General features: G+C 39.5%; 2 protein-coding genes across 2 annotated transcripts in view; one reads left to right on the top strand and one right to left on the bottom strand.

Annotated features, from left to right (window-relative positions):
• The window catches only part of CATSPERB (cation channel sperm associated auxiliary subunit beta), a 113,451-nt gene that overhangs the window by 29,811 nt on the left and 57,431 nt on the right, over positions 1-26,209 (bottom strand). The window contains exons 15-18 of the mRNA XM_043489554.1: positions 16,411-16,565; positions 13,739-13,893; positions 3,812-4,002; positions 796-1,128 (exon numbers count right to left, since the gene is read on the bottom strand). Coding sequence (XP_043345489.1) covers positions 796-1,128; positions 3,812-4,002; positions 13,739-13,893; positions 16,411-16,565 — 834 coding nt within the window. The remainder of the gene's footprint in view (positions 1-795; positions 1,129-3,811; positions 4,003-13,738; positions 13,894-16,410; positions 16,566-26,209) is intronic.
• Positions 1-26,209, top strand: part of LOC122454884 — a 156,046-nt gene that overhangs the window by 120,208 nt on the left and 9,629 nt on the right. The gene's annotated exons all lie outside the window — the stretch shown is intronic.

Here is a 26,209-nt window from a genome sequence, read left to right as displayed (position 1 = left end):
TTTCTACAATTTGTTGTGATCCATACGTCAAAGGCTTTAGTGTAGTCAATGAAGCAGATGTTTTTCTGGAATTCTTTTTCTTTTTCTATGATCCAGTGGATATCTGATTCCTCGACCTTTTCCAAATCCAGTTTGAATATCTGGAAGTTCACATACTGTTGAAGCCTCGCCTGGAGAATTTTGAGCAATACTTTGCTAACGTCTTCATTTCTAGTGACAAGATTTTCCTTTTTCGCTCTCCTCTCTTTCATCTTTCTTTCCTCAGTTTCTAGCTAAGTTATTTACTAAAGTTTTTTGTTTTACTTTTTTCCAGTATGCCATTTACCATCATCTTTAGTAAGTTTTATATTTTTAAATAAATAAATACTTGGAAAATGGAGCAAAGTATAGAATTCTATTTAAAAGTCTTTTTTTTTTTTGGCTTAAAATAAATACTTGAAATGGTTATAACAATAACAAGGTAATTAAAAGGTTTTCTTTTCAGAGGGCAGCTAAAATTTAAACTAAAATCCTCTGTAAATTTGGGCTGGTAATATAACCTCATTTTTCTCATTTATAAAATAAGGATTATAATCTAGCCCATTAGGATAGTCATAAACCATAAATTATAAATATATAAAAACATTTAATACAGAGTTTTGCATGAGTGCTCAATAATTGGAAGCTTATACTGTTAGTGATAGAATGTCACCTACTAATGAAACCAAAGATAAAGGAAATATCAAAGAGTGTATTTTACATGCAAGAAAAGCAATAATATCTCCTCTTGATATTTCCCAATAAAAATAAACTTACCTTTTGTATTAGGTATGACCTTCATTTTTAAAGTGTGAGATTTCCCCAGATCAATGTATTTCAGGACACTGAGGGATAGTGAATCATCATGTTGTTGAAACCAGTAATTACATGGGTTTGCATATATGTTCCATGTTTGTCCATTCCTTCTTCCAAAGTTGTATAAGAACCAGGAGTCTTTTTGAAAGGTCATGTTATGGGGGACTATTTCAGGCATGGTAGCAACAGCTAAAGCATTCTCATTATCTAAAATCGTTGTGATCAGGAAGCTGCTATAACCGGGAATCACCACAGTCTTTTCTATATCCGAATCTTGAAATGAGGAGATAACACCTGGAGCTAAAACAAGAGTGATTTGGTATAAAATAGAACAGCCAATGTTCTCCAAGAAATACTGGTAGACATAACTGAGGGATACATTATTTGAGTTTTTAAACTATGGTTTTAACTAGAGAACATTGTCAGATTTCAGGTCATAATTCAAATTACTTTGTAGAAAGTGTATCACAAATATGCCGAACACAACTTCTACTGTGAAACTAGTTCTATAAAATTATCAGCAAAAAACAACCCACATAGGGTTAAGTAATTATAAGAAAGCTGATTTCTTTTCTATAGAACTAGTAAGAGCCTTAATAACCTAGAGATTGGAGGAAATCCATCATAGTGGATATGAGAGAAGTCAACAAATGGCTGTTTGAAGGAGAGGGAAGTCATTATTTTAAAATGTTTTTGAAGCACATCAACAATGATACTCACCTTGTTCTGAAAAAAAAAAAAAATAGAAGTAGTCTGAAGAGAACCTCATAATTCCTTTGTTATAAACACATGTTCTAATTTTTCCCATTTCAACAAACCAACAAAAAACCCTTTTCTACATTCCCTTCAACTACCATCTCATTTCTCTCTTCCCCTTCACTGTGAGATTCCCCAAAAGGATTGCCTTATGCACTATCTTCAATTCCCTGCCTCTTGTAATTTTTTGACCCTAACCCAATGACTACATGTCATTTTTGTCTACAGGACTCCACGCAACAACAGCTTTTGTCAACTTTACTAGTGACTTTGACACAGATTCATCGGGCAGTTTTCTCTCCCCACCTCTTTTCTAAACGCACCTCTTGGCAGCATGTAGCACAGCATCACTCCTTTCTTCTTGAAGTAACTTCTTCACTTGGTTTCTGAGACATACTCTCTTCTCCTAGTAGATCATCCAGTCTTTCCCATCTCTCTGACCACTAGATGTTGGAATACCGGAGACTGGATCTCAAACTTTTTCCTTTCTCTATCTACACCTGCTTTCCCAGTGATGGCGCCTAATCTAGCAGCATTAACTATCACATATGCTGACCACTGGGCTTCCCAGGTGGCTCAGTAGTAAAGAATTCACCTGCCAATGCAGGAGATGCTGGAGATATGGGCTTGCTCTCTGGGTTGGGAAGATCCCTTCAGGAGGGAATGGCAAACCGCTCCAGTATTCTTGCCTGGGAAATCCCATAGGCGAGGAGCTTGGCGGGCTACAGACCATGGCGTTGCAAAGAGCTGGATGTGACTGAGTGACTGAGCACACATGTGTGATGCTGGTCACTCACTTTCCCCTCCACCTTTGACTTTTTGAGATATAATTGATACATAATATTAGTTTCAGGTGTACAACATGATGCGGTATTTTGGTATTCTTTTGGTATAAAACACCAAAAAAAAAAAATTAACAAAGCGGCAATCAATGCTTACCTATCCATAACTACTTAAATATAAGTGACCCAAATCCTTCAATCAAAAGACATAAAGTGGTTGAGTTGATTTAGAAACCAAAACAAGATATGCTATATGGTGCCTACAAGGGACTCACCTCAGATGTAAGGAGACATGCAGACTGAAAGTGAAGGGATGAAAAAAGATATTCTAAGCAAGTGGAAATCAAAAGAAGTCTGGGATACCAATACTTATATCAGAGAAAGTAGACCTTAAGACAAAGGCTAAAGAAGGTTATTATATAATAAGAGTCAAACAAAAAGATATAATTTGTAAATATTTATGCACTTAACAAATGAGCACCTAAATAATAAAGCAAATATTCATAGATCTGAGGAGAAATAGATAGCAATACAAAAATAGTAGAGGATTTTAATACCTTACTTTCATCAATGGATAGGTCATACAGACAGAAAATCAACAAGGGGCATGATTGAACTTACGTTTTAGAAAGATCGCTTAAGCTGCTCTGTTGAGAATAGACTGGGCATGTGACAGAGAAAGGGCAAGAAGGAAAGCAGAGAAATCAGCTTCCTTAAAAACTATTGAGATGGCCAAAAAGTTTGTTCAGGTTCTCCTGTAAGATGTTATGAAAAACCCAAACGGACTTTTTGGCCAACTCAATAAATATGCAATTACTCTTCAGCCCAGCAGTTGCACTCCTTGGCATTTATTCCAGAGAAGTGAAAACATATGTATATACAAAAACCTGTACACAAATACTTAAGGTAGAGTCAAAATTCTGTCTATTGTATGATTCCATTTATGTAACATTCTGGAAAGGAGAGAATTTGGGGAACAGAAAACAGATTTGGTTGCCAGGGGCCAGCATTGGGAGAGCAAAGAATTAGGAGAGAGTTTTATGGGACTGATCACAATGGTGGCTCCATCATTGAATGAATAGATTTATCAAAACCCAGAGACATACACTGAAAAGAGTGAATTTTACTGTATGTAAGTTATACCTTAATAAACCTGAACCAAAAAGAAAAAAAAAAAAGAGAGAGAGAGAGACTATTGCAATAATCAAGTAAGAGAACATATTAAATGTAAGATGCCTGTTATTCATCCCAGTGGAGAAATAAGGTTTTATTATATTAAAAATAAAGAATTTCTCTAGGAATTTAAGTATATGTAGAGTTCTGTAGATTATCAATTGGTTTAAATTTTGAAATCTATTGTTCTATAAAAGAGCATAAACACTCATCCCAAAAGATAATTCTTCATTTTTCCCAGCCATCAGAAATATTATTACACTTACTTTGTAATTGAAGACTAAGTTTATAGGAGTAATTTCCAGCTTCACTAATGGAAAGGGAACTAGACAAACAAGAGCTCTCATTTACTTCCTCTGTTCCAAAAGGGTCTATCAGTTCTGCAATAACTGAGGACAAAAATCCTTCAGGAGTGTTATGTTGAAATACCTTTCTTATGTAAGCTGTTCCAGTTTTCCTAAAAACAAACCAACAAATATCAAGCAATTTGGATAAAACAGTGACTTAAATTAGCAAGTTCATAAACATATAAATAATAAATAAAAAATACCACAAACGGTTAACAAATATATATTTGAGTAACATTTGTTCAATTTCATTAGTAACTGATGAAATGTCAGTTACAGCAATGGGATATGACTTTTCACCTAGCAAATTAAGGAAGTTTTTAAAAGACGGGGTTTGAGAGTGATAAGAACTGAGAGAGACTGCCACTAATGAAATGGTAAAATGATACACTACTCCTAGAAAGCAGCTTGAAACTATGCATTGAGTTCTAATATTTTTTTTTTCCCTCTGATTCCATAAATCTACTGATAGGTCTCTATCCTAAGGACATAACTTGAAACACAGAGGGGAAGAAAAGTTCTCCACACAAAGATGTTCATCACAGCATTATGATAAAAGTTAGAAAGAAAAATGCCAACAATAGGAAAATTAAGTAAATGATAATACCTGATCTACCTAGAAAAAAAGCGTCTATTAAGATGATTCTTACAAAGAGGTTTTCATTACCTAAGGAAAGTGGTCACATTACAATGTCTAAAATAAAGAAGTATAGTGAAAAATGTTGAAATGAATGTTGAAAAGGACTAATCAGTAATTCATCAAAGTGTTAACAGTCATGATTTTGTCTTCTATATACTTGCCTTTTAGGAAATTTCTGCAATGAGCATGTGCTTTACAAGCAAGAAAAACAACCTTCAAATGTTAAGCTAAGATGTGTGTGTGTTAAGTCACTCAGTCGTGTTGACTCTTTGCAACCCCATGGACTGTAACCCACCAGGCAAGAAATGGGTTGCCATTTCCTACTCCAGGAGATCTTCCCTACCCAGGGATTAAACCTTTGTCTCCTGCATCTTCTGTATTGGCAGCCAGATTCTTTACCACTGAGCCACCTGGGAAGCCCTAAGCTAAGATATCCATATCAAGAAAAAATAAATCTACACACAGACCTTACACCCTTCACAAAAATTTAACTCAAAATGAATTACAGACTTAAACATAAAATGTAAAACTTCTAAAAGAGAACATGGGAGAAAATCTAGAAGAATTTGGGTATGGTGATGACTTTTTAGATACAACTTTAAGGACACAATCCTTAGAGTGTCCTTTCACAATGAATGAAAAAAATCAACAAGCCATACTTTGTTAAATTAAATACTTATGAGAGACACTGTCAAAAGAATTAGAATACAGATGTGGGCTGGGAGAAAATAGTTGTGAAAAACATATCTGACAAAGGACTGTTATCCAAAATAAACTATTGGGGAAGAATAGAATCTCTTTTTCCTCTACCCTCCTAGGTTCTGTGCCTCGGACCCTAGAAATTAAACTGACAAAAGCTAGATTAACAATAAAAAATTTACAATTTATTAATGTGTGTCATCCTTACACAGGGAGAAGCTTCAGTGATGAGTAATTCAAAGGGATGTTTAGAACCTGGGGCTTATCTAGCATCTTAATAAAGAATAATATATTTGTGGGGAAGTGACAAGAGACAGAAAAAGGGGATAAGACTTCTAAGGGTGGCAAACTGAAAAAGTAAATACATGGGAGAAACTATTGTAAGAGAAGGGTTGGTTTTAATAGTGCTTATTAGGAAGAATTCTCTCAATGTCTCTAGACTGGTAGAAGTCTCCAGTTGTCTCTGATGGTTAAGAATCATCCTGCCTTTCTATGTCTGCTTTTTCTTAATTGCCTTTGACTAAAAGTAATCCTTAAGCCAAAATATCATATTTTGGATTGACAGATGCTGACCCCTAAAATAGAAAGAACTCTTAAAATTCAACAGTAAGAAAACAAATAGCCCAGTGAAAAGTGGGCAAAGGGTCTAAACAGACACCTCACTGAAGAAGAAATGCAGATGGCAAATAAGCATATGAAAGGATGATTATATGCATCATATATCATCAGGAAATGAAAATTAAAACAACCATGAGATACCACTACATACTTATTACAATGGCAATAGTCCAAAATACCTACAATGCCAAATACTGGTGAGGATACAGAGCAACAAGAACTCTTGTTTATTGCTGGTGGAAACGTAAAATGGTATAGCCACTGTGAAAGCCATTTATCATATGATCCAGAAAACAAATTCCTTGGTATTTATTCAAATGAGTTAAACACAAAACCTGAACAAGAATGTTCATGGCACCATTATTCAAAGTAGCCAAAAACTTGGAAGCAACCAAGATTGCTTAATCAGTATGTGAATGGATTAAAACACTGAGGTATATCCAGACAATGGAATGTTATTCAGTGGTAAAGAGAAATGAATTATCAAGTCATGAAAAGACATGAAGGAAGCTTAAATGGATACTACTAAGTGAAAGAAGCCAATATGAAAAGCAACACCCTGTGTGATTCCAACTACATGACATTCTGAAAAAGGTAAAACTATAAAGACAGCATCTACTTCTGCTTCATTGACTATGCTAAAGCCTTTGACTGTGTGGATCACAATAAACTGTGGAGAATTCTTAAACAGATGGGAATACCTTACCCATCTCCTGAGAAACCTGTATTCAGGTCAAGAAGCAACAGTTAGAACCAGATATGGAACAACAGACTGGTTCAAAATTTGGAAAGGAGTATGACAGGGCTGTATATTGTCACCCTGCTTATTTAACTTCTATGCAGAGTACATCATGCAAAATCCTGGGCTGGATGAACCACAAGCTGGAGTCAAGATTGCTAGGAGAAATATCAATAACTTTAGATATGCAGATGATATCACTCTCATGGCAGAAAGTGAAGAGGAACTAAAGAGCCTTTTGATGAAGGTGAAAGAAGAGAGTAAAAAAGCTGGCTTGAAACTCAACATGCAGAAAACTAGTATCATGGCATCTGGTCCCATCACTTCATGCAAACATTAGGGGAAAAAGTGGAAACCGTGACAGATTTTATGTTCTTGGGCTCCAAAATCACCATGGATAGTGACTGCAGCAATGAAATTAAAAGACACCTTCTCTTGAAAGGAAAGCTATGGCAAACCTAGACAGCATTTTAAAAAGCAGGGATATCACTTTGCCAACAAAGGTCCATATAATCAAAGCTATGATTGTTCCAGTAGTCATGTACGGATGTGAGAGTTGAACCATAAAGAAGACTGCAATTATTGAGCTGTAAGCAATCTGAAAGAGAACACACAGTGGTTAAGTGGCCAGACTGTTGTTGAGCTTATGTGCTCAGTCATGTCCAACTCTTTGCGACCCCATGGACTGTAGCTTACCAGGCTTCTCTGACCATGGGATTGCCCAGGCAAGAATACTGGAGTGGGTTGTCATTTTCTTCTCCAGGGGATCTTCCTGATCCAGGAATCAAACTCACGTCTCCTGTGTCTCCTGCGTTGCAGGTGGATTCTTTACCCACTGAGCCGTCAAAGAAGGCTGAACACCGAAGAACTGACGGTTTCTAATTGTGGTGCTGAAGAAGACTCTTGGGAGTCCCTTGGATGCCATGGAGATCAAACCAGTCCATCCTAAAGGAAATCAACCCTGAATATTCATTCCTTGCTGAAGCTGAAGCTCTAAAACTTTGGCCACCTGATGCAAAGAACTGACTCATTGGGAAAGACCCTGATGCTGGGAAAGATTGAAGGCAGGAGGAGAAGGGGGGCGACAGAGGATGAGATGGTTGGATGGCATCATTAACTCAATGGATATGAATCTGAACAAACTCCAGGAGATTGTGAAGGACAGGGGAGCCTGGCTTGCTGCAGTCCATGGGGTCGCAAAAAGTTGGACACAACTTGGCAACTGAACAACAACAGCAAAATAGAGACAATATGGATGTCAGGGGTTAGTAGGGTGGAGGGATGAATAGGAAAAGCAGAGAGGACTTTCAGGGCAATGAACCTATTCTGTATGATAATATAAGTTGTATATGTATCACTATAGAATTGCCAAAATCCATAGAATGTACAACACCAAGAGTGAATCCTAATGTAAACTATGGACTTCAGGTGATTGATGATATGTCAGTATAGGTAGGTTCATGGATTGGAACAAATAAACCACTGTAGTGTCAGATACAAAGTGAGGGAGATATGTGTGGAGATGAGGCACATGGGAACTCTCTGTACTTTCTGATCCATGTTGCTTGCTCCTAACTCTGCTCTTAAAAAATAAAGCTTATTACCATAATTTAAAAAAACTATTAACCTCTTTGCATCTGGAGTCACTGACCAATAGCCAGGCAGACACTTTAATTGCTGACCCTGCCATCCCACTTGTCCCACCACTGGAGAAGTAAATGAGTCTCCTGTATTCAAGTGTCCAGGATGGCTCCTGGGGGGCAATCAAGCTCCACTCTTACAGGAGAGGTAAGAATTCAGCTTTAAAAGGAGAGAAGAGGGTTTGGGCAATGAAGGATGGGCTTAAAATTAGGAGTCAGAAAGTCCCGAGGTGGAGAGGAATATCTGTTGAGTGGGGAAAACACTACACAAAGGCAGTCGCCATCAAACGTAACTACCTATACCTGCTAAACTCCAATTCCAGTACCCGTGCTGCTTCTCCAGCCCACTGCCCTCATCCCAAGCCAATGAAGCTGCTTTAATCACGGTTACTACAGCCTGGAAGGTTGCCACATCCAAAGGTCACTGCACTTCTTGGTTCTCATGTTACTCAGTCTCTCAGTCACATGGGTCACAGTGGTTTACTCCATACTTTCCAAAACATCCGCCTCCCTTGGCTTACATGTTCCCACTTTACCCTGTTTTTTTTTGTTTTTTTCTTTCTATTTTACTGGCTATTCCTTTTTAGTTTCCTTGGCTGGGGCCTCCTCTTCTGCCTAATCTCTCTTCCTGGAGGGCCCCAGGCCTTTTCTTCTCTACATACATCCATTTATATTGGAACAACTACCAAATGCAGAGCTTCCGCTATTTTTGCAGTATGCATTCGTATATCCAGGCAACTGTCAACTTCACATCTTTACCTAGGTACCTAATAGGTATTTCACACTTAATATTTCCAATATGCAAGTCTCACTCACCCTGCCTAACCCTGCACTCCAAATCTCAGAAAATGACAGCATCTTCTACCTAGCTACAAACTAAAACCCAACAGATTCTTGATGGCTCTCTTGCTCATTCCCACAACAGGCAATCCACCACCAAATCCTGTCTCTTCTCAAGTGCACTGTTTCGACCATCTTCTTTTCTCACCTGTATTATTTCAGTAGCTTTCCAAGGAGCTTGGAGACTTTGACTCTCACCCTGTCCTAGTCTTTTCACAGCAAATGATCTTTTAAAAAATATAAATTATTTCACTATCCTATATAAAACTTTCCAATGGCTTCCCCTGGCACCAAGAATAAAATGTAAACCCCTATGCAGCCTACACTTCCCTATATGATCTGATACTTCCCTACCTTCTCACTGACCTTCCAACACACCATCTCACTCTGCACTATCCACACAAGTCAGTCCAAGTGTAATTGGACTAAGCTCTCCAATTAAAAAAAGTTCTAAAAAAAAACAAAGAAATAGTTCTGGAGATGGACAGTGGTGATGGTTGCACAACCATGTGAATATACTTAATGCCACAGAACTGCACTCTTAAAAATGGCTAAAATGGTAAATTTTATGTTATGCATATTTTGTTATACCCTCTAGGCTGTAATGCAAAAAAGCATTATAAATATAAACGTAGTCATTAAATACCAATAAAATGTTCAACTCATCAAGAAGATGTAACAATTCTTTTTTGTAACACTGCAAATAGTTGTCTTATTTTAAACTACTTTATTGAGTTATGATTGACACATAAAAGGCCTTACATACTTAACATAAACAACTTGATGATTTTAAGGATAAGTATATACCCATGAAATCAACATCATAAGCAAGTCTGAGAAGATGTAACAATTTTAAACTTATACATATCTAAAAACAGCCTCACACATATATAAGGCAAAATTGACAGAACTACAATGAAGAATTGAAAAATTCAATATCACATCAGAAAATGTTAACATAATTCAATAATTGATAGATCACAAAAGAAAAAATCAGTTAAGGATAAAGAAAATTGGAAAATCACAATTAACAAGATTAATCTAACAAGTGAATTCTAACACTGCATGCAACAGTGTATGAAATGTATAAACATAGATAATACACAATGACCTAGATAGGTTTATTTCATGACTTTCAGTCTGATTCAACATTCAATCTATAATATAATTCACAGCATCAAGTAAAAGTTCAAAGGAAAAAATTATATAGATAAGTTCAATAGATACAGGAGAAACATTTAAGTTAAAAACAAAAAGAAAACACTTCTTAAACTGAAAAAAAAATAACTGTAAATGAAAAACAGTTTTTAAAAATGTATGGAAAGGATAGTATGTGATGGTGAAATGTTTAAAATATTTTTTTAAAAGTCAGGAACGAGGAAGCCCACCGCTAATGGTCTGAATGTTTGTATCCCTCCAAAATTCCTGTGTTGAAAACATAATGCCCAAAGTGGTGGTATTTGGAGATGAAGCTTTTGGGAAGCGATTCAGGTCATGCAGGTGAAGCATTTGTGAATCAGTTTAGCACCCTGCCCCTTTCAATCATGACAGTACACAGCGAGAAGTTGGCAATCTATACCCAGGAGAGAGCCTGCACCAGAAACTCACCACACTGGCACCTTAATCTTAGGCTTCTGGTCTTCATAACTGTGAGAAATACATTTGTTTATAAGCCATCTGTCTGGAGAACCCCCGTGGGCAGAGGAGCCTGGTGGGCTATAGCCCATGGGGTCACAGAGAGTTGGACAGGACTGAGTGACTTAGCACACACACATAAGCCAGCCAGTGTTTTTGTGTTTGATTAGAGTGGCCTGAACAGAATGACACCCATTAGCTTCATTTATATTTAATAAGCTCCTAGATACTGTAACAGAAAGAAACGTATAATATGCTAAAAGATGTTAAAATAAACAAATTATCTGCAGGTGATGTGATTATCTGCTTAGAAAAATATTTACCCCTACTCCAAAAATCCAAAAGAATATATAGAAAAAGTACTAGAACCAGCAAATGAGTTTAGCAAATTTGAAACACCTGAGATTGCTACACAAACGTCAGTTATAAGGCATTCTGCTTTGGCTTTTGATGAAGAAAGAAGCAGCCCAACAAGCAATGAAACAAAATGGATAAATCACAAAGTTGTCACTTTCCTTAAGCCATCCAAGAACTAACCAGAAATCCAAGGGAATAAGCCATCCCAAGGAGAGTCTGAACACAGGAACAGTCTCACTTGTGGAAGAGCATAGAAGGGAGAAACATGGTACTGGCCACAAAAGAAATAAATAAGAAATGTCTAAAAATAAAAAAACAAACAAAAAACTGTCAAAGACCAAGATGTGCTGGTTTGTGAGTCTGGAAATTCTGGGGCACCTTTCAAAAGGGAGCTGCACTCACTTGCAAGCTCCTTCCCATGGGCCTCAGAAGAAAGACTGGGGCAGAGAGTGGACCAGAGAAAGTCCCTGCTGGTGGTGCAGACAGCAAGGGAGTGAGGGGCAAGGTCATTATAGGGAGGCTGGAGAGGGTGGGAGGAAACAGGGAGGAAGTCTCATTCACTTCCCTGAAACTTCTTTCATAAGAAGCAAAAGCCTTGGCTGGGCATTAAACAGTTAAACACGGGCCTCAAAAGAAGTGATCCTGGCTGGGGAGGAGGGCCTGGAGGGTGTTGGCACTGAAGCCCAGGCTCCCTCCCCTTCCCTCCCACCTCCCCTCTCTCCTCTACACAGCAGAAGCTTTAAACCATGGAGAGAGAGGAAGCAAAGCTACTCGTCACTGGGGCACAGGCAAAGACACATTATGAGTGAGGGAAGACTAAAATAATAATCCTCTATCCTTATGGAGAGTCAGGAAGTTGTCTTGGGCCTAAACTTCTAGGAGCACAAATTGAGTATCCTATTGCAAGAAGAGTCAGAACTCTCCACCCAGGATCTAACTGCAGCTGTAAAGCAGAATTTGGTTGCAAGAAGTAATTTTTATTAACAGGTTGTTGTGCTTTTTTTTTCCTTAATGGAACTTGACTAGCTGAATCTAACATTTAAGTGCAAGAACAAAGGCCAAGAAGATCCAAGACAGGGTGCTATTCACACAAGTTACCTGGTTAGAGAAAATTTGTCAGCGTGACCTAGGGAAGGTCAAATACAGTAATGAAAAACTCTTTGTGGAAGAGGAAAATATAGGGCTCATCCTGCTTCACCCCTGACCACCTAGACATCTTCCTTTGGCCTACAGCTGACCTCATGACTCCGGCTCCCAAATCCTTGACCTTTCTGGTTGAAGTCCCACCTGCCTCCAGTTTCCAGATCCTAGCTCTTTGCTACCATGTCCTTCCTCAGAAATGCCCATTCTCTAGTTTCTGTGCAAGTGAGCAAAATTACTGACTGAATATAGAACATGCTATGCTGCTTTTTAAACATTCTGATCTTTTAGAGAATTATCATATGCTTTCAAAATAATTAGGATAAAAATTGATATTAACATTGAGATGATACTGATCATATGTTAATTTTAAAGACTGATTATGTTTCTTACAAAGACATACCTATATAAACAGGCACTAATGGATTTGTAATATCACACATACGAAACCATCAAAAACAAATAGTTATTGATGATCACGGATACTTTTCTTAGAGACAGAAGATTCTACAATCATTGTGGAATAAAACCTGATGCCAACATCTGCTATATTACGTTTGCTTTCTGTCTGTACAATCTACCTCTGAGGGAGGTGTTGGGTGGAGCATGGAGCTGTTGGCTGAGGCTGCTAAGTCACTTCAGTCGTGTCCGACTCTGTGTGACCCATAGACGGCAGCCCACCAGGCTCCCCCGTCCCTGGGATTCTCCAGGCAAGAACACTGGAGGGGGCTGCCATTTCCTTCTCCAATGCATGGAAGTGAAAAGTGAAAGTGAAGTCGCTCAGTCGTGTATGACTCTTAGCGATCCCATGGACTGCCGCCTACCAGGCTCCTCCATCCATGGGATTTTCCAGGCAAGAGTACTGCAGTGGGGTGCCATTTCCTTCTCCAGGAGCTGTTGGCTATGGGACATTATCTAGTTGATAGACCAATGGATGTATAATAGAGAGATTTCAACCTGGTGGAACAGGGCTCACCAGTTTGGGAACGGGGTGAGTTTCTGGTAATCTGAGACTGTTCCTTTTCTGGTTGTTAGATGTGTGTGTGTGGGAGGGGGTACTTGCAGAATTCATATTGTTTTTCAAAGATTTTAGGCCTTAAAGGCAGCTTTCAGGGTCATTGGCTCTTGCTAATACCCTTGAAGAAAGCATTCCTGAGAACGCTGCATACCCTGTCAGGCAGTATTTCATGCAGGATGGTCTCCTCTATGTTAGATTTGTTTGTCATAGGACATATGACAACTGCCATGGGAGTGAGCTCTGAGGATAAGCAGTACCCAGCGTAGCCCAGACATTTTTGAAACTCAGGACAACAAGCACACATTTCTTTAGGTTGGCCTGATGGTGCCGATATACCTGGCCCCATGTTCCTAAAACTGGGGCACTGTGCAAAGCACCTTGAAGTCTACAAATGTATTTGATCTTGCAAGGTGTTCAAAAACACTGTCTCTCCTTGACTAAGAAAATTACTCCAAAAGCTAGGCTCAAAATTTAGAATTTAGATACCAGTGTACAATCTGTGAAGCTAATCAGTACCTACCTGGAGTGTATCAATTTTCCAAAGTGAATGTCATAGAACCTCTTGGTGTATACTCTATCCTTCGGTTCATTCTTGGGCACATATGCATAAAATATCATTTCATTTAAGGTGAGATACTGTGGAGCAAGGGCAGTGTCAAAGCCCATGTCAAAAGCCTGGAACATGAAAAGAGAAAATAATGAATTTATTTGGACTGCAAGGAGAACAAACTGTCAATCCCAAAAGAAATTAACCCTGAATATTCATTAGAAGGACTGATGCTGAAGCTGAAGCTCCAATATTTTGGCCACCAGATGTGAAGAGCTGATTCATTGGAAAAGATTCTGATGCTGGGAAAGATTGAGGGCAGGAGGAGAAGGGGGCTATAGATGATGAGATGGGTGGATGGCATCACCAACTCAGTGGACATGAGTTGGAGCAAACTCCAGGAGATAGTGAAGGGACAGGGAAGCCTGGCGTGCTACAGTCCATGGGGTTGCAAAGAGTTGGACACAATTTAGTGACTGAACAACAACAGCATAATTCCACTATGACAAAATGCAAATAATGGATTTGCTTCCATTTCACATCAAAACAATATTGCTTTTCTTATCAATAGAAGGAATATTGCTGAATATCCATGCAGATGGGAGGGAAAACACACTTTTCTGTTGAGGAGGAGGAGAAATTCTGAAGAGTGAAGTTCAGTTTAACATTCCTGTATAGAAGGCTGCAACAGCAGACCGGAGTGTCTTATCTCATATGTGGGGGAAGAGCTTAGAAGTGCAGGTTCTAGAACTTGGCTCCTGTTTGGAGTATTCTGTAAGCAAGGGGCTGAGAAGCACCTCCCGACACTTGAGAGCTACGCCCCCCATGTCATGCTGGTAACTCTGTACTGCTGCTGCTGAGTCCTCGAGGCTGGTGGTTCACAAGACTTCTCTCACTCAACACAGACAACTTTGGACCAGATTTCTGATCTGCAAGTCATCTTTCCAACATACCCTTCTCTGATGCTGATCTTGTCCAGCTTTGGGAAATTGTAGGAGTGAGAAGACAGGTGGGGACCAGTCCCAAGGGGATGCTGGAGTTGCCTGGTTGCTGTGACATGAGGACGGAGGGGTAGATGCGGCAGTATGATGGAGCAGCCACCATCAAGCAGTGCCGTTCAGACCCACATTCTGTCATGCCTTTTCCTCTGGTCTCTGAAATTTGGGAACTCACCGAGAAGGGGAGAGAATGGGAAACAGACGCCAGGAGAATACACATGGGACTGAACATGTATTGCACTGTATTGAACAGATGGCTTAAGGACGCTTGAAAACTGCTGACAAGGCTTTAAGAGTTCTGTGTGACATCTGAGACTGGGAGTGGCAAGAATATCCCATGAAAGAATGTGCAAGTCCTGGGAATGTGCAAGTCACAGCATAGTGACTAAAAGCACAGGTCCTGAATCTGTTGCCCCAAACTGATTAGATGCCTGATTCCAGGTACTAGCCAGTGGTGTATATAATTTGGGGCGAATTATTATTTACCCTCCCTGTGCCTCACTTTCCTTGTGGGTAAAATGAGGATAAGTAATTGTTATAAAGATTAAGTGTTCATGACAGTGTTTGGCAACTACTCAGAGCCAAAAAAGGTTTATGGATCATGTGTGTTCAGAGAGGATACAGATATAGTTTGTTTTGGGAGAGGAAGGTGATAATACTGAGTGCAAATTCCTTGAATGCACTCACCCTGAGTATAAAAACCCATTTTGGCTTTTGATTTTAATAATTTAAACTTTCACGTAAGAGAACATTTTCTACAAATTGTGAAGTTAGTGAAAATTGAGGTAACTGCTTTTTTGGTTAGGGCTACCCTGCTGATCACAGGATTTGATTTGTTTCTATACACAACAGACTGGTGAATAAATCACACAGGGAGTCACATGATGGTATCTTACTGTCACTAGGAAGTTCCACTTTTTCCTCTGCCAGTATCTCAGAAGACAGGGAAGTTAAAGCACTGCGTTCTGAACCGCAGTCTTGGCCTGGTAATTTTGAGTGATCTATTAAAACTAGAGTCACCCTTTATTCTATATCCTTTAAGTTAAAGTGCAGATTTTATTAGATCCCAGTTAAAAAACCTGTTTATTTGCTGATATATTGATGGGAATTCATTATTATGATTATGTGTTCCGTGATGAGTTTTTAGGTTCAAATATCTTTATAAGTGGCCCATTATACATTAAAATTATTAGAAAAATCTGCATGAAGTATCATCTGTGATGCAGATGATTATTCCTTTCTCTGTTAGCATTAGAAAAGGAAGAAACAAATGGGAAGGGTTAGTAAGAAAGAAAAAAGTCAAGAGTGAGAAAAACCAGAACTTATGTTTCTTTAAGGTCAACCTTGAGAGAGTCAAACTCACTGTAAACCTGGGCTGGATCTAGTTTAGAATATCTGGTGGTTTGCTGTGAAAACATTTATATGAAAATATTCCAGGTGTGTGTAAGCCTAAGCTCTGTATGGAACTTGAAAGGTTTTGGAGATGTTCCCTGATATATGAAGGTTTTTCCTTTAGTTAAAAATAGCAAAGAGTATTAAGAGTGTTTGTCCCAAGGAAAACACTTTCCTGTTTCCCTGTTTCTCTGTATATAGAATATGACATCTATTAAAATAAGGCAAACTGTTTCAACACATTAGATCACTGACCTGTCTAAAAATACCTTTAGAATTTCCAAAGGCAGCAAGTGATCCACCAGCTTCAAAGTGGTCTGGAGTCAGTTTATGTATGAATCCCATGTGGTCATAGTATAAAGTGAAAATTTTATCAGAAATAGATCCAATATAACTATATTTTTCTAACCCTGTTAGGAAAGAAATGGATATCGCTTGATATTGATATGATACACTTCAGTTCAGTTCAGTCGCTCAGTTGTGTCCAACTCTTTGCAACCCCATGGACTGCAGGACGTCAGGCTTCCCTGTCCATCACCAACTCCAGGAGCCTGCTCAAATTCACATCCATTGAGTCAGTGATGCTATCCAACCATCTCGTCCTCTGTCGTCCCCTTCTCCTCCTGCCTTCAATCTTTCCCAGCATCAGGGTCTTTTCCAGTGAATCAGTTCTTCGCATCAGGTGGCCAAAGTATTGGATGATACAACTAGAGAACTTTTAAAACTCTACCTTATAAAACTCTATTTAAACTAAGAGGTGAGAGAAGCGCTCCATAATTAGCAAATTCATGTTAGTTTTTGTTAAGTCTATGGAAAGTTTTTTTTTTTTTTTCAAGCTCCATTTCATTACCGAACCTGTTTGAAGCAGGTGAAGGACAGAGTGAGCAGATGTCTGGAGGAAAGAAGGCTAGCTCCCCCTGGCGGTGGTTTCTCTTCATAACACTGAACTCAGACTTCCCAGTAGGTGGAAGGCAGTGAGAAAATAACCCTCAGGGCAAGGGGAATTATCAGTAGAGACCACTGGGTCATTAGCTATACTAGGATTAATATGTTGAACCAGACATGGTTATCTCCTGTTGCTCCTGTGTCCTGCCAGTAATCTGGTGGTGCAGCAACATTCACTAGACCAGACACTGACCCACTGAGAGCGAGTGCGCCCTCTCCTGGATGGACGATGAACGCTCACGTCTCAGTGTGATGTCCAAGCTGATGTCCAAGCCCCAGACACCAAGCCCGCTCATCTTCCCAATTTGGCCAGGGTCTCCTGGCTCATTCTCCTGTCCTAACCCCTAAATACTGGAGTGACCCAGGATTCAGTTCTTAGATCTCTTCTCTTACTCTCTCAAGATATCTGGTCCAGTTTCAGGTTTTTAAATTTTTAAATACATGTGGATGATTCCCAAATTGAAACTTCCCATCTCACTCTTTCCTGAACTCTGCTGCTGCTGCTGCTGCTAAGTCGCTTCAGTCTTGTCCGACTCTGTGCGACCCCACAGACGGCAGCCCACCAGGCTCCTCTGTCCCTGGGATTCTCCAGGCGAGAATACTGGAGTGGGTTGCCATTTCCTTCTCCAATGCATGGAAGTGAAAAGTGAAAGCCATGTCCGACTCCCAGCGACCCCATGAACTGTAGCCTACCAGTCTCCTCCGTCCATGGGATTTTCCAGGCAAGAGTACTGGAGTGGGGCGCCATTGCCTTCTCCTTCCTGAACTCTAGACTTACCTATAACTGTCTAATGACATCTCCATATGCATGTCAGCCAAGTATCTCCCACGGAACTGACCCCATACTGCACTCCTCACCCTCACACAAACTTCCTCCATGTTCAGCCTTGTTACTCACTCAGTCGTGTCTGACTCTTTGTGACCCCATGGACTGTAGCTCACCAGGCTCCTCTGTCCATGGAATTCTCCAGCAAGAATATGGGAGTGGGTAGCCACTCCCTTCTCTGGGGATCTTCTCAACCCAGAGATCGAACCATGGTCTCCGCATTGCAGAAAGATTCTTTACCATCTGAGCCACTAGGGAAGTCTTCCTCATCTCCAATAAGGGCAACTGCATTATTCTAGCTGCTCAGTCCAGAAACCATGGTGCTATTCTTAACACCTCACTTTCTGTCACACCCTGTATCCAATCCATCAGGAAATCCTACTGACTTTAGCCTCAAGGTGTATGCATGTGTGTGTGTATATATATATCTCCTAGCTTCTCTCACCAGAATCACCCTGGACAAGCCAATATATGTATTTATTTATTAAGAAATTCATGAGGAATTACCTCATGCAATTATGGAGGCTGAGAAGTTCTATGATCTGCTGTCTGCAAGGTAGAGAAGAGGTCCAATCACCAGGGGAGTTGGTGGTGTGACTCCTAGTTGGAGCCCAAAGGCTGAGAACTGGGTTGTTGGGTGGGAGAACAGAAAACAGATGTCCCAACTTGAGCAGGTGCACAAGAAGCAGAAGGGGTGAATTCCTCCCTCCTCCACCTTTTTGTTCTATTTAGCTCTTTTACAGACTGGATGATACCCACCCATACTGGGCAGGGCAGTCTATAGATTCAAATGTTAATCTGGTCCAGAAACAGCCACACAGACACGTGCAGAAATATGTTTAATTTGGGCACCCCTTGGTAATTCAGACGATAAAGAATCTGCCTGCAATGTGGGAGACCTGGGTCGGATCCCTGGATTGGGAAGATGCCCTGGAGGAGGGCATGGCAACCCACTCCAGTATTCTTGCCTGGAGAATTCCATGGACATAGGAGCCTGGTGGGCTACAATCCACAGGGTCAGAAAGAGTGGGACACGACTGAGTGACTTTCACTGGCTCAGTCAAGTCAACACATGAAATTAACCACTACAATTACTAAGGTTCAATATGCCGTATTTCATCTATAAACATAAGGTAGACTTTTTTCATATTTTAACATCATGGAAATGGACGTTTTATAATTGATGTCTTATAATCATCGTCCACTAGGTGGCAATCATGCCATAGTAGTCAATCAGCTACAGGGGATTATAGCAATACTTTGTCTTCGTTCTTTATATTGTCATTACTTCCCCGGATCACTGGTATAACACATGTTGAGTTATAATGCTGCTTAAAATGCTTTAAAATATTACAATATAATTTCGTATTGAAACAAAATTATTGTGGGTTCAGCAAGAGAGGAAAACAAAGCACGGCCTATATTCATCAAAAAAAAGCAAATGGCACTGAAGAATTACCACACTACCACATTTTCTTGTAGAACAATCACCAACTATTTTACATGACCTAAGAGGAAAGAAGCCTATAAGCAGATGAAATTACATGTTTTACTTTGAAGATTCACATGAATTTATTGCCTTATCACACACCAAGTTGGGGAAATAATGTCAGTATGATCATTGTTAAAACACTGTGTTAAAGTTTAACTGGAAGAGTTTTTCCTTTCTTTGTGTGAATAGAACCAAGTGTATCTTACACTTAATAAAGCTTATATTTGATGAAATATGTTTATAACATTCTTCTGTTGGTTTTGCATATGAACAACTAGTTGTGCATGAGCAGTTGCTCAGTCGTGTCAGACTCCTTGTGACCCCACGGACTGTAGTCCGCCAGGCTCCTCTGTCCATGGGATTTTCCAGGCAAGAATACTGGACTGGGTTGTCATTTCCTCCACCAGGAGATCTTCCTGACCCAGGGATCAAACCCGCGTCTCCTGCGTTTCCTGCTTTGGCAGGCTGAGTTTTTACCACTGAGCCACCTGGGTTGAATTGACTCCAGATTCTTAGGTAATCTTTTTCTCCAAAGTTTCTCTAAAAGAATATGTGATATTATTTGTTGCAGCAGAGAAAAAACCAAGGTTGGCTTGATTCTTTTGTGCCTTTAACATTGATTTACATTTTCTACTTCAAATAATCCAGAAGTATTTTCGCTTTTATTTTTGGTTTTGCTTTTAGTTAAAAATTTAATGTCTTATCAACTTTTGTTTCCTTTATTTTTACTATTTTCAGTATTGATTCATTCATTCATATTAGAGAGCTACAATGTGCCAGGAAGAGAAATACACAACCACCACCTTTTTTCATCACAGAAAATCCCCACCGCTTATAAGTTCTTAATCTTTAGCATCAATATTTGTCATCTGAAATTCTACTTACTTATTCATTCTATATGTAGATATGTTTCTATAGTTTATATCTATGATTTTTAATAGTTTATATTGTCAAGTTAGTTTTCTTAAGTGTTGATTATTTTTACTATTTCCAAAGTAATCTTGCTTAGTCTATTTTGACTTTTATTTCTAATATGTGTTTATTCTCTATTTGACTATTCCCCTGGATCCATTCTCTGACTCTCTTCCTGTTTGGTGCACTGAAAGGCTCATCCCTGTGAATTTCAATCTGTTGCTGTTCAGTCGCTAAGTTGTGTCTGACTGTTTGTGACCCCATGAACATCCAGCTTCCCTGTCCTTCACTATTTCTCTGAATTTGCTCAAACTCATTTCCAGTGAGTCAGTGATGCCGTCCGACCAACTCACCCTCTGTTACCTTCTCTTATTTCCCTCAATCTTTCCTAGCATCAAGATCCTTTCCAAAGAGTCAGCTCTTCACATCAGGCCAAAGTGTTGGAGCTACTTGTTCTCTGTTTCTGGCAGGTTTCTGATCGCCAAACCAAGTAAATGGAGAGCCATGTATCATTTACCCAGCTCAACCTCTGACAAGCTGTGTGGCTTTAATCATATTAGTTTAATCTGTAAAAGTAATCTAACATTACCCACTTCACCTTGGTGGTTGTGAATATTAAATGAGATGGTACTTGTAACACTCTGAACACAACTGCAGTAGCTCAGTGTGTAGGAGCTATTAATATTATTTGTCTTTGGGTATGACATTATAAATGAGAATAAGGCATAATGTTTCATAACAGAGTTTCCCTGCTTTAGGGTTGTTCATAGGATCCTACTTCTGTAGATCCTAAAGATCTACCACCACCACCCCATCCCTGCCAGAGGATTCTGGGAAGATGGTAGAGTAGGTTGCACTAGGAATCTCTCTCCCCATGTGGACAACAATTGCACTGGAAGAATCTATCGGATGTAACTCTTTGGGAACTCTGGAGTCTATTGAAGGCTTGCAACTTTCAGAGGAAGACGTGGATAGTAAATTGTGGTTAATTTCAGCTCTTAACACAGTAGAAGTTACCCATCCTCCATTTTCAGTCTCATGGCAAACAATTATGCATATGTTTCTGGGGCAGTTGCACACAGCTTACAGGAACCAGGGTGGGCAAAAAGAACTTTGTCCTCCAAATATTGTGGAACTGTGTTCTGTTTGCTGATTGTGGTTTCTTACCACACAAATGCAGACAAAAAGGAGGGTGGCCATTATTTTGCACATCTCTCAGTGTTGCAAGTCCCACTCTCCCCTGGCTGAAATGACTTCCAGGGAATTTAAAGGGCTTGGGCTTTCCCCCCTTATTTGCTCCTTAATTTCTCCCTTTTTTCCCTTTTTAGAATGAGACATTAAAGACTAGACATCTGAGTTATTATCAAAAAGACTAAAGATAACAAATGTTAGTTAAGGTTTAGAGAAAAGAGAACACGTGTACACTGTTGGTGGGAATGTAAATTGGTGCAGCCACTGTGAAAAACAGTGTGAAGACACAATAAAAAATTAAGACTGAAAATACCATATGATCCAGCAATTCAACTTTTGGGTATATATCCAAAGGAAATGAAATCACTATCTTGAATAGATAGTTGCATCCTCATTTTCATTAAAGCATTGTTCAGAATAACTGAAACATGGAAACAACCTAAATGTTTATCAACAGATGAACTGATAAAGAAAATGTGGTGCATATACACAAAAGAATATTATTTGGCCACTAAAAGAAGGGAACCCTGCCATATGCAACAGTGGAGGAAACTTGAGGGCATTATGCTAAATGAAATCAGTCAGAGAAAGTACTACAGGACCTCATTTATATATTGAACCTATAAAAAACTCAGTATCACATAAAGTATCTCCTCTGACCACAAGGAGGTGATGTAAAAAAGTCATTAACAAAGAAACTGTAAAATTCCAAAATCGCGGGAACTAAATAAAGCACATTAAAACTAGCAACTACCAAAGAAGAAATCACAAGGGAAACTGTGAAATACTTAGAGGCAAATGAAAATGAAACTACAATATGCCAAAACTCACGGGATGAAGCGAAAGTGGTACTATGGGAAAAATTTATTACTATAAATATTTACATTAAAAATAAGGAAGAAACAAGAGCCTATTATATGGAGTGAAGTAAGTCAGAAGAGTAAAACAAATATCATATATTAACATATATGTATGGAATCTAGAAAGCTAGTACTGATGAACCTGCTTGCAGGGCAGCACTGGAGACCGCAGACATAGAGAGGAGACTTGTGGACACAGCAGTGGAGGAAGAAGGAGAGAGTGGGATGGATGGAGAGAGTAACATGGAACCAAATACGCTACCATCTGTAAAACAGACAGTCAATGGGAATTTGCTGTATGGCCCAGGGAACTCAAACTGGGGCTCCGTAACAACCCTGGAGAGGCGGGATGGGACAGGAGGTGGTAGGGAGTTTCAAGAGTCAGGGGACAGAGGTATACCTATGGCTGATTCACACTGATGTATGACATAAACCAACATAATGTTGTAAAGGGATTATCCTTCAATTAAAAATAAACGCATTTTTTAAAAATAAAAAAAAGGAGTAACTGAGTGAAGGGAATCAAAGACTACAAAATTTCAATTATAAAATGAATAAGTCATGGAGATGAATAGGAATATCTTGAAGATGCTGCAACTTTGTTTCTAATAAAGCAAATATTGCAATAAAGTGAGTCACATGAATTTTTTGGTTTCCCAGATTACATAATGCACTGATCTGATCACTGATGAATGCAAAGAAATAGAGGAAAACAATAGAATGGGAAAGACTAGAGATCTCTTGAAGAAAATTAGAGATACCAAGGGAACATTTCATGCAAAGATGAGCTCGATAAAGGACAGAAATGGTATGGATCTAAAAGCAGCAGAAGATATTAAGACGCGGTGGCAAGGACATGACCCAGATAACCACAATGGCTTGATCACTCACCTAGAGCCAGACATCTTGGAATGCAAAGTCAAGTGGGCCTTAGGAAGCATCTCTACAAACAAAGCTACTGGAGGTGATGGAATTCCAGCTGAGCTATTTCAAATCCTAAGAGATGATGCTGTGAAAGTGCTGCACTCAACATGCCAGCAAATTTGGAAAACTCAGCAGTGGCCACAGGACTGGAAAAGGTCAGTTTTCATTTCAATCCCAAAGAAAGGCAAGGACAAAGAATGTTCAAACTACCGCACAATTGCACTCATCTCACAAGCTAGCAAAGTAATCTTCAAAATTCTCCAAGCCAGGCCTCAATAGTACATGAACCGTGAACTTCCAGATGTTCAAGGTGGATTTAAAAAAGGCAGAAGAACCAGCGATCAAATCACCAACATCCACTGAATCATCGAAAAAGCAAGAGAGTTCCAGAAAAATATCTACTTCTACTTTATTGACTATGCCAAAGCCTTTGACTGTGTGGATCACAACAGTGGAAAATTCTTCAAAAGATCAGAATACCAGACCACCTTACCTGCCTCCGGAGAAATCTGTATGCAGGTCAAGAAGCAAGTTAGAACTGCACATGGAACAACAGACTGGTTCCAAATTGGGAAAGGAGTATGTCAAGGCTGTATATTGTCACCCTGTCTATTCAACTTATATGCAGAGTACATCACGCAAAATGCTGGGCTGGATGAAGCACAAGTTGGAATCAAGATTGCCGGAAGAAATACCAATAACTTCAGATATGCAGATTACACCATCCTTATGGGAGAAGAACTAAAGAGCCTCTTGATGAAGTTCATGAAAGAGGACAGTGAAAAATCTGACTTAAAACTCAACTTTCAAAAAGCGAAGATCGTGGCATCTAGTCCCATCACTTCATGGCAGATAGATGGGGAAACAGTGGAAACAGTGACAGACTTTATTTTGGGGGGCTCCAAAATCACTGCAGATGGTGACTGCAGCCATGAAATTAAAAGACGCATACTCCTTGGAAGAAAAGTTATGACTAACCTAGACAGCATAGTAAAAAGCAGAGACATTACTTTCCCAACAAAGGTCCATCTAGGCAAAGCTATGGTTTTTCCAGTAGTCATGTATGGATGTGAGAGTTGGACTATAAAGAAAGCTGAGCACTGAAGAATTGATGCTTTTGAACTATGGTGTTGGAGAAGACTCTTGAGTATCCCTTGGGCAGCAAGCAGATAAACCAGTCAATCCTAAAGGAAATCAAGACTGAACATTCACTGGAAGGACTGATGCTGAGGCTGAAGCTTCAGTACTTTGGCCACCTAATGTGAAGAACTGACTCATTGGAAAAGACCCTGATGCTGGGAAAGATTGAAGGCAGGAGGAGAAGGGATGAGAGAGGATGAGATGGTTGGATGGCATCACCAACTCAATGAATATGAGTTTGAGTAAACTCCAGGAGCTGGTGAAGGACAGGGAAGCCTGGCGTGCTGCAGTCCCTGGGGTCACAAACAGCTGGACACCCCTGAGCTACTGAACAACAACAACAACAGCATTGTACAGGAGGCAGAGACCAAAGTCATCCAAAGGAAAAGAAATGCAAGAAGGTAAGCGGTCGTCTGAGGAGGCTTTACAAAGAGCCAGGAAGAGAAGAGAAGAGAAGGGCAAGGGAGAAAAGGAAAGATAAAACCAAATAAATGCAGAGTTCCAGAGAACTGCAAGTAGAGATAAGAAGGTTTTCTTAAATGAGCAATGCAAATAATAGAGGAAAACAATACAATGGGAATGACTAGAAATCTCTTCAAGAAAATTAGAGATATTGAGGGGTCATTTCATGCAAGGATGGGCACAATAAAGGACAGAAATGGTATGGACCTAGCAGAAACAGAAGATATTAAGAAGAGATGGCAAGAATACATAGAAGAACTATACAAAAATGGCCTTAAAGACCTGGATAATCGTGATGGTATGGTCACTCACCTAGAGCCAGACATCCTGGAGTACAAAGTCAAGTGGGTCTGAGAAAGTATTACTACAGCAAAGCTAGTGGGGCATAATGGAATTCCAGCAGAAATATTTAAAATCCTAAAAGATAATGCTGTTAAAGTGCTGCATTCAATATGTCAGCAAATTTGGAAAACTCAGTAGTGGCCACAGAACTGGAAAAGGTCAGTTTTCATTCCAATCCCCAAGAATGACAATGTCAAAGAATGTTCAAACTACCGTATAGTTGCTCTCCTTTCACATAGTAAGGTTATGGTCAAATCCTTCAAGCTAGGCTTCAACAGTATGTGAACTGAGAACTCCCAGATGTACAAGATGAATTTAGAAAAGGCAGAGGAACCAGAGATCAAATTGCCAACATTTACTGGGTCATAGAAAAAGCAAGATACTTCCAGAAAAACATCTATTTCAGCTTCATTGACTCCACTAAAGACTTTGACTGTGGATCACAACAAACTGTGGAAAATTCTGAAAAAGATGGGAATGCCAGATACATTATCTGTCTCCTGAGAGACCTGTATGTCAGTCAAGAAGCAACTGCTAGAACCGGACATGGAACAAATGACTGGTTCAAAAAATTGGGAAAGGAGTACGACAAAGCTATATATTGTCACCCTGTTTATTTAACTTACATGCAGAGTACATCATGTGAAATGCTGGGCTGGATGAAGCACAAGCTGGAATCAAGATCCTGGGAAGAAATATTAATAACTTCAGTTATGCAGATGATACCACCCTTATGGCAGAAAGTGAAGAAGAACTAAAGAGCCTCTTGATGAAAGTAAAAGAGGAGAGTGGAAGAGCTGGCTTAAAACTCAACACTCAGAAAACTAAGATCATGGTATCCGGTCCCATCACTTTATGGCAAATAGATGGGGAAACAACGGAAACAGTGACAGACTTTGTTTTGGGGGGCTCCAAAATCACTGCAGATGATACTACAGCCATGAAATTAAAAGATACTTG

This window comes from Cervus canadensis, chromosome 17 (assembly GCF_019320065.1).
Source record: "Cervus canadensis isolate Bull #8, Minnesota chromosome 17, ASM1932006v1, whole genome shotgun sequence".
Classification (NCBI taxonomy): Eukaryota; Metazoa; Chordata; class Mammalia; order Artiodactyla; family Cervidae; genus Cervus; species Cervus canadensis.
Note: the sequence above shows the minus strand (reverse complement) of the source record. Positions and strands in the feature narration are given on the sequence as shown.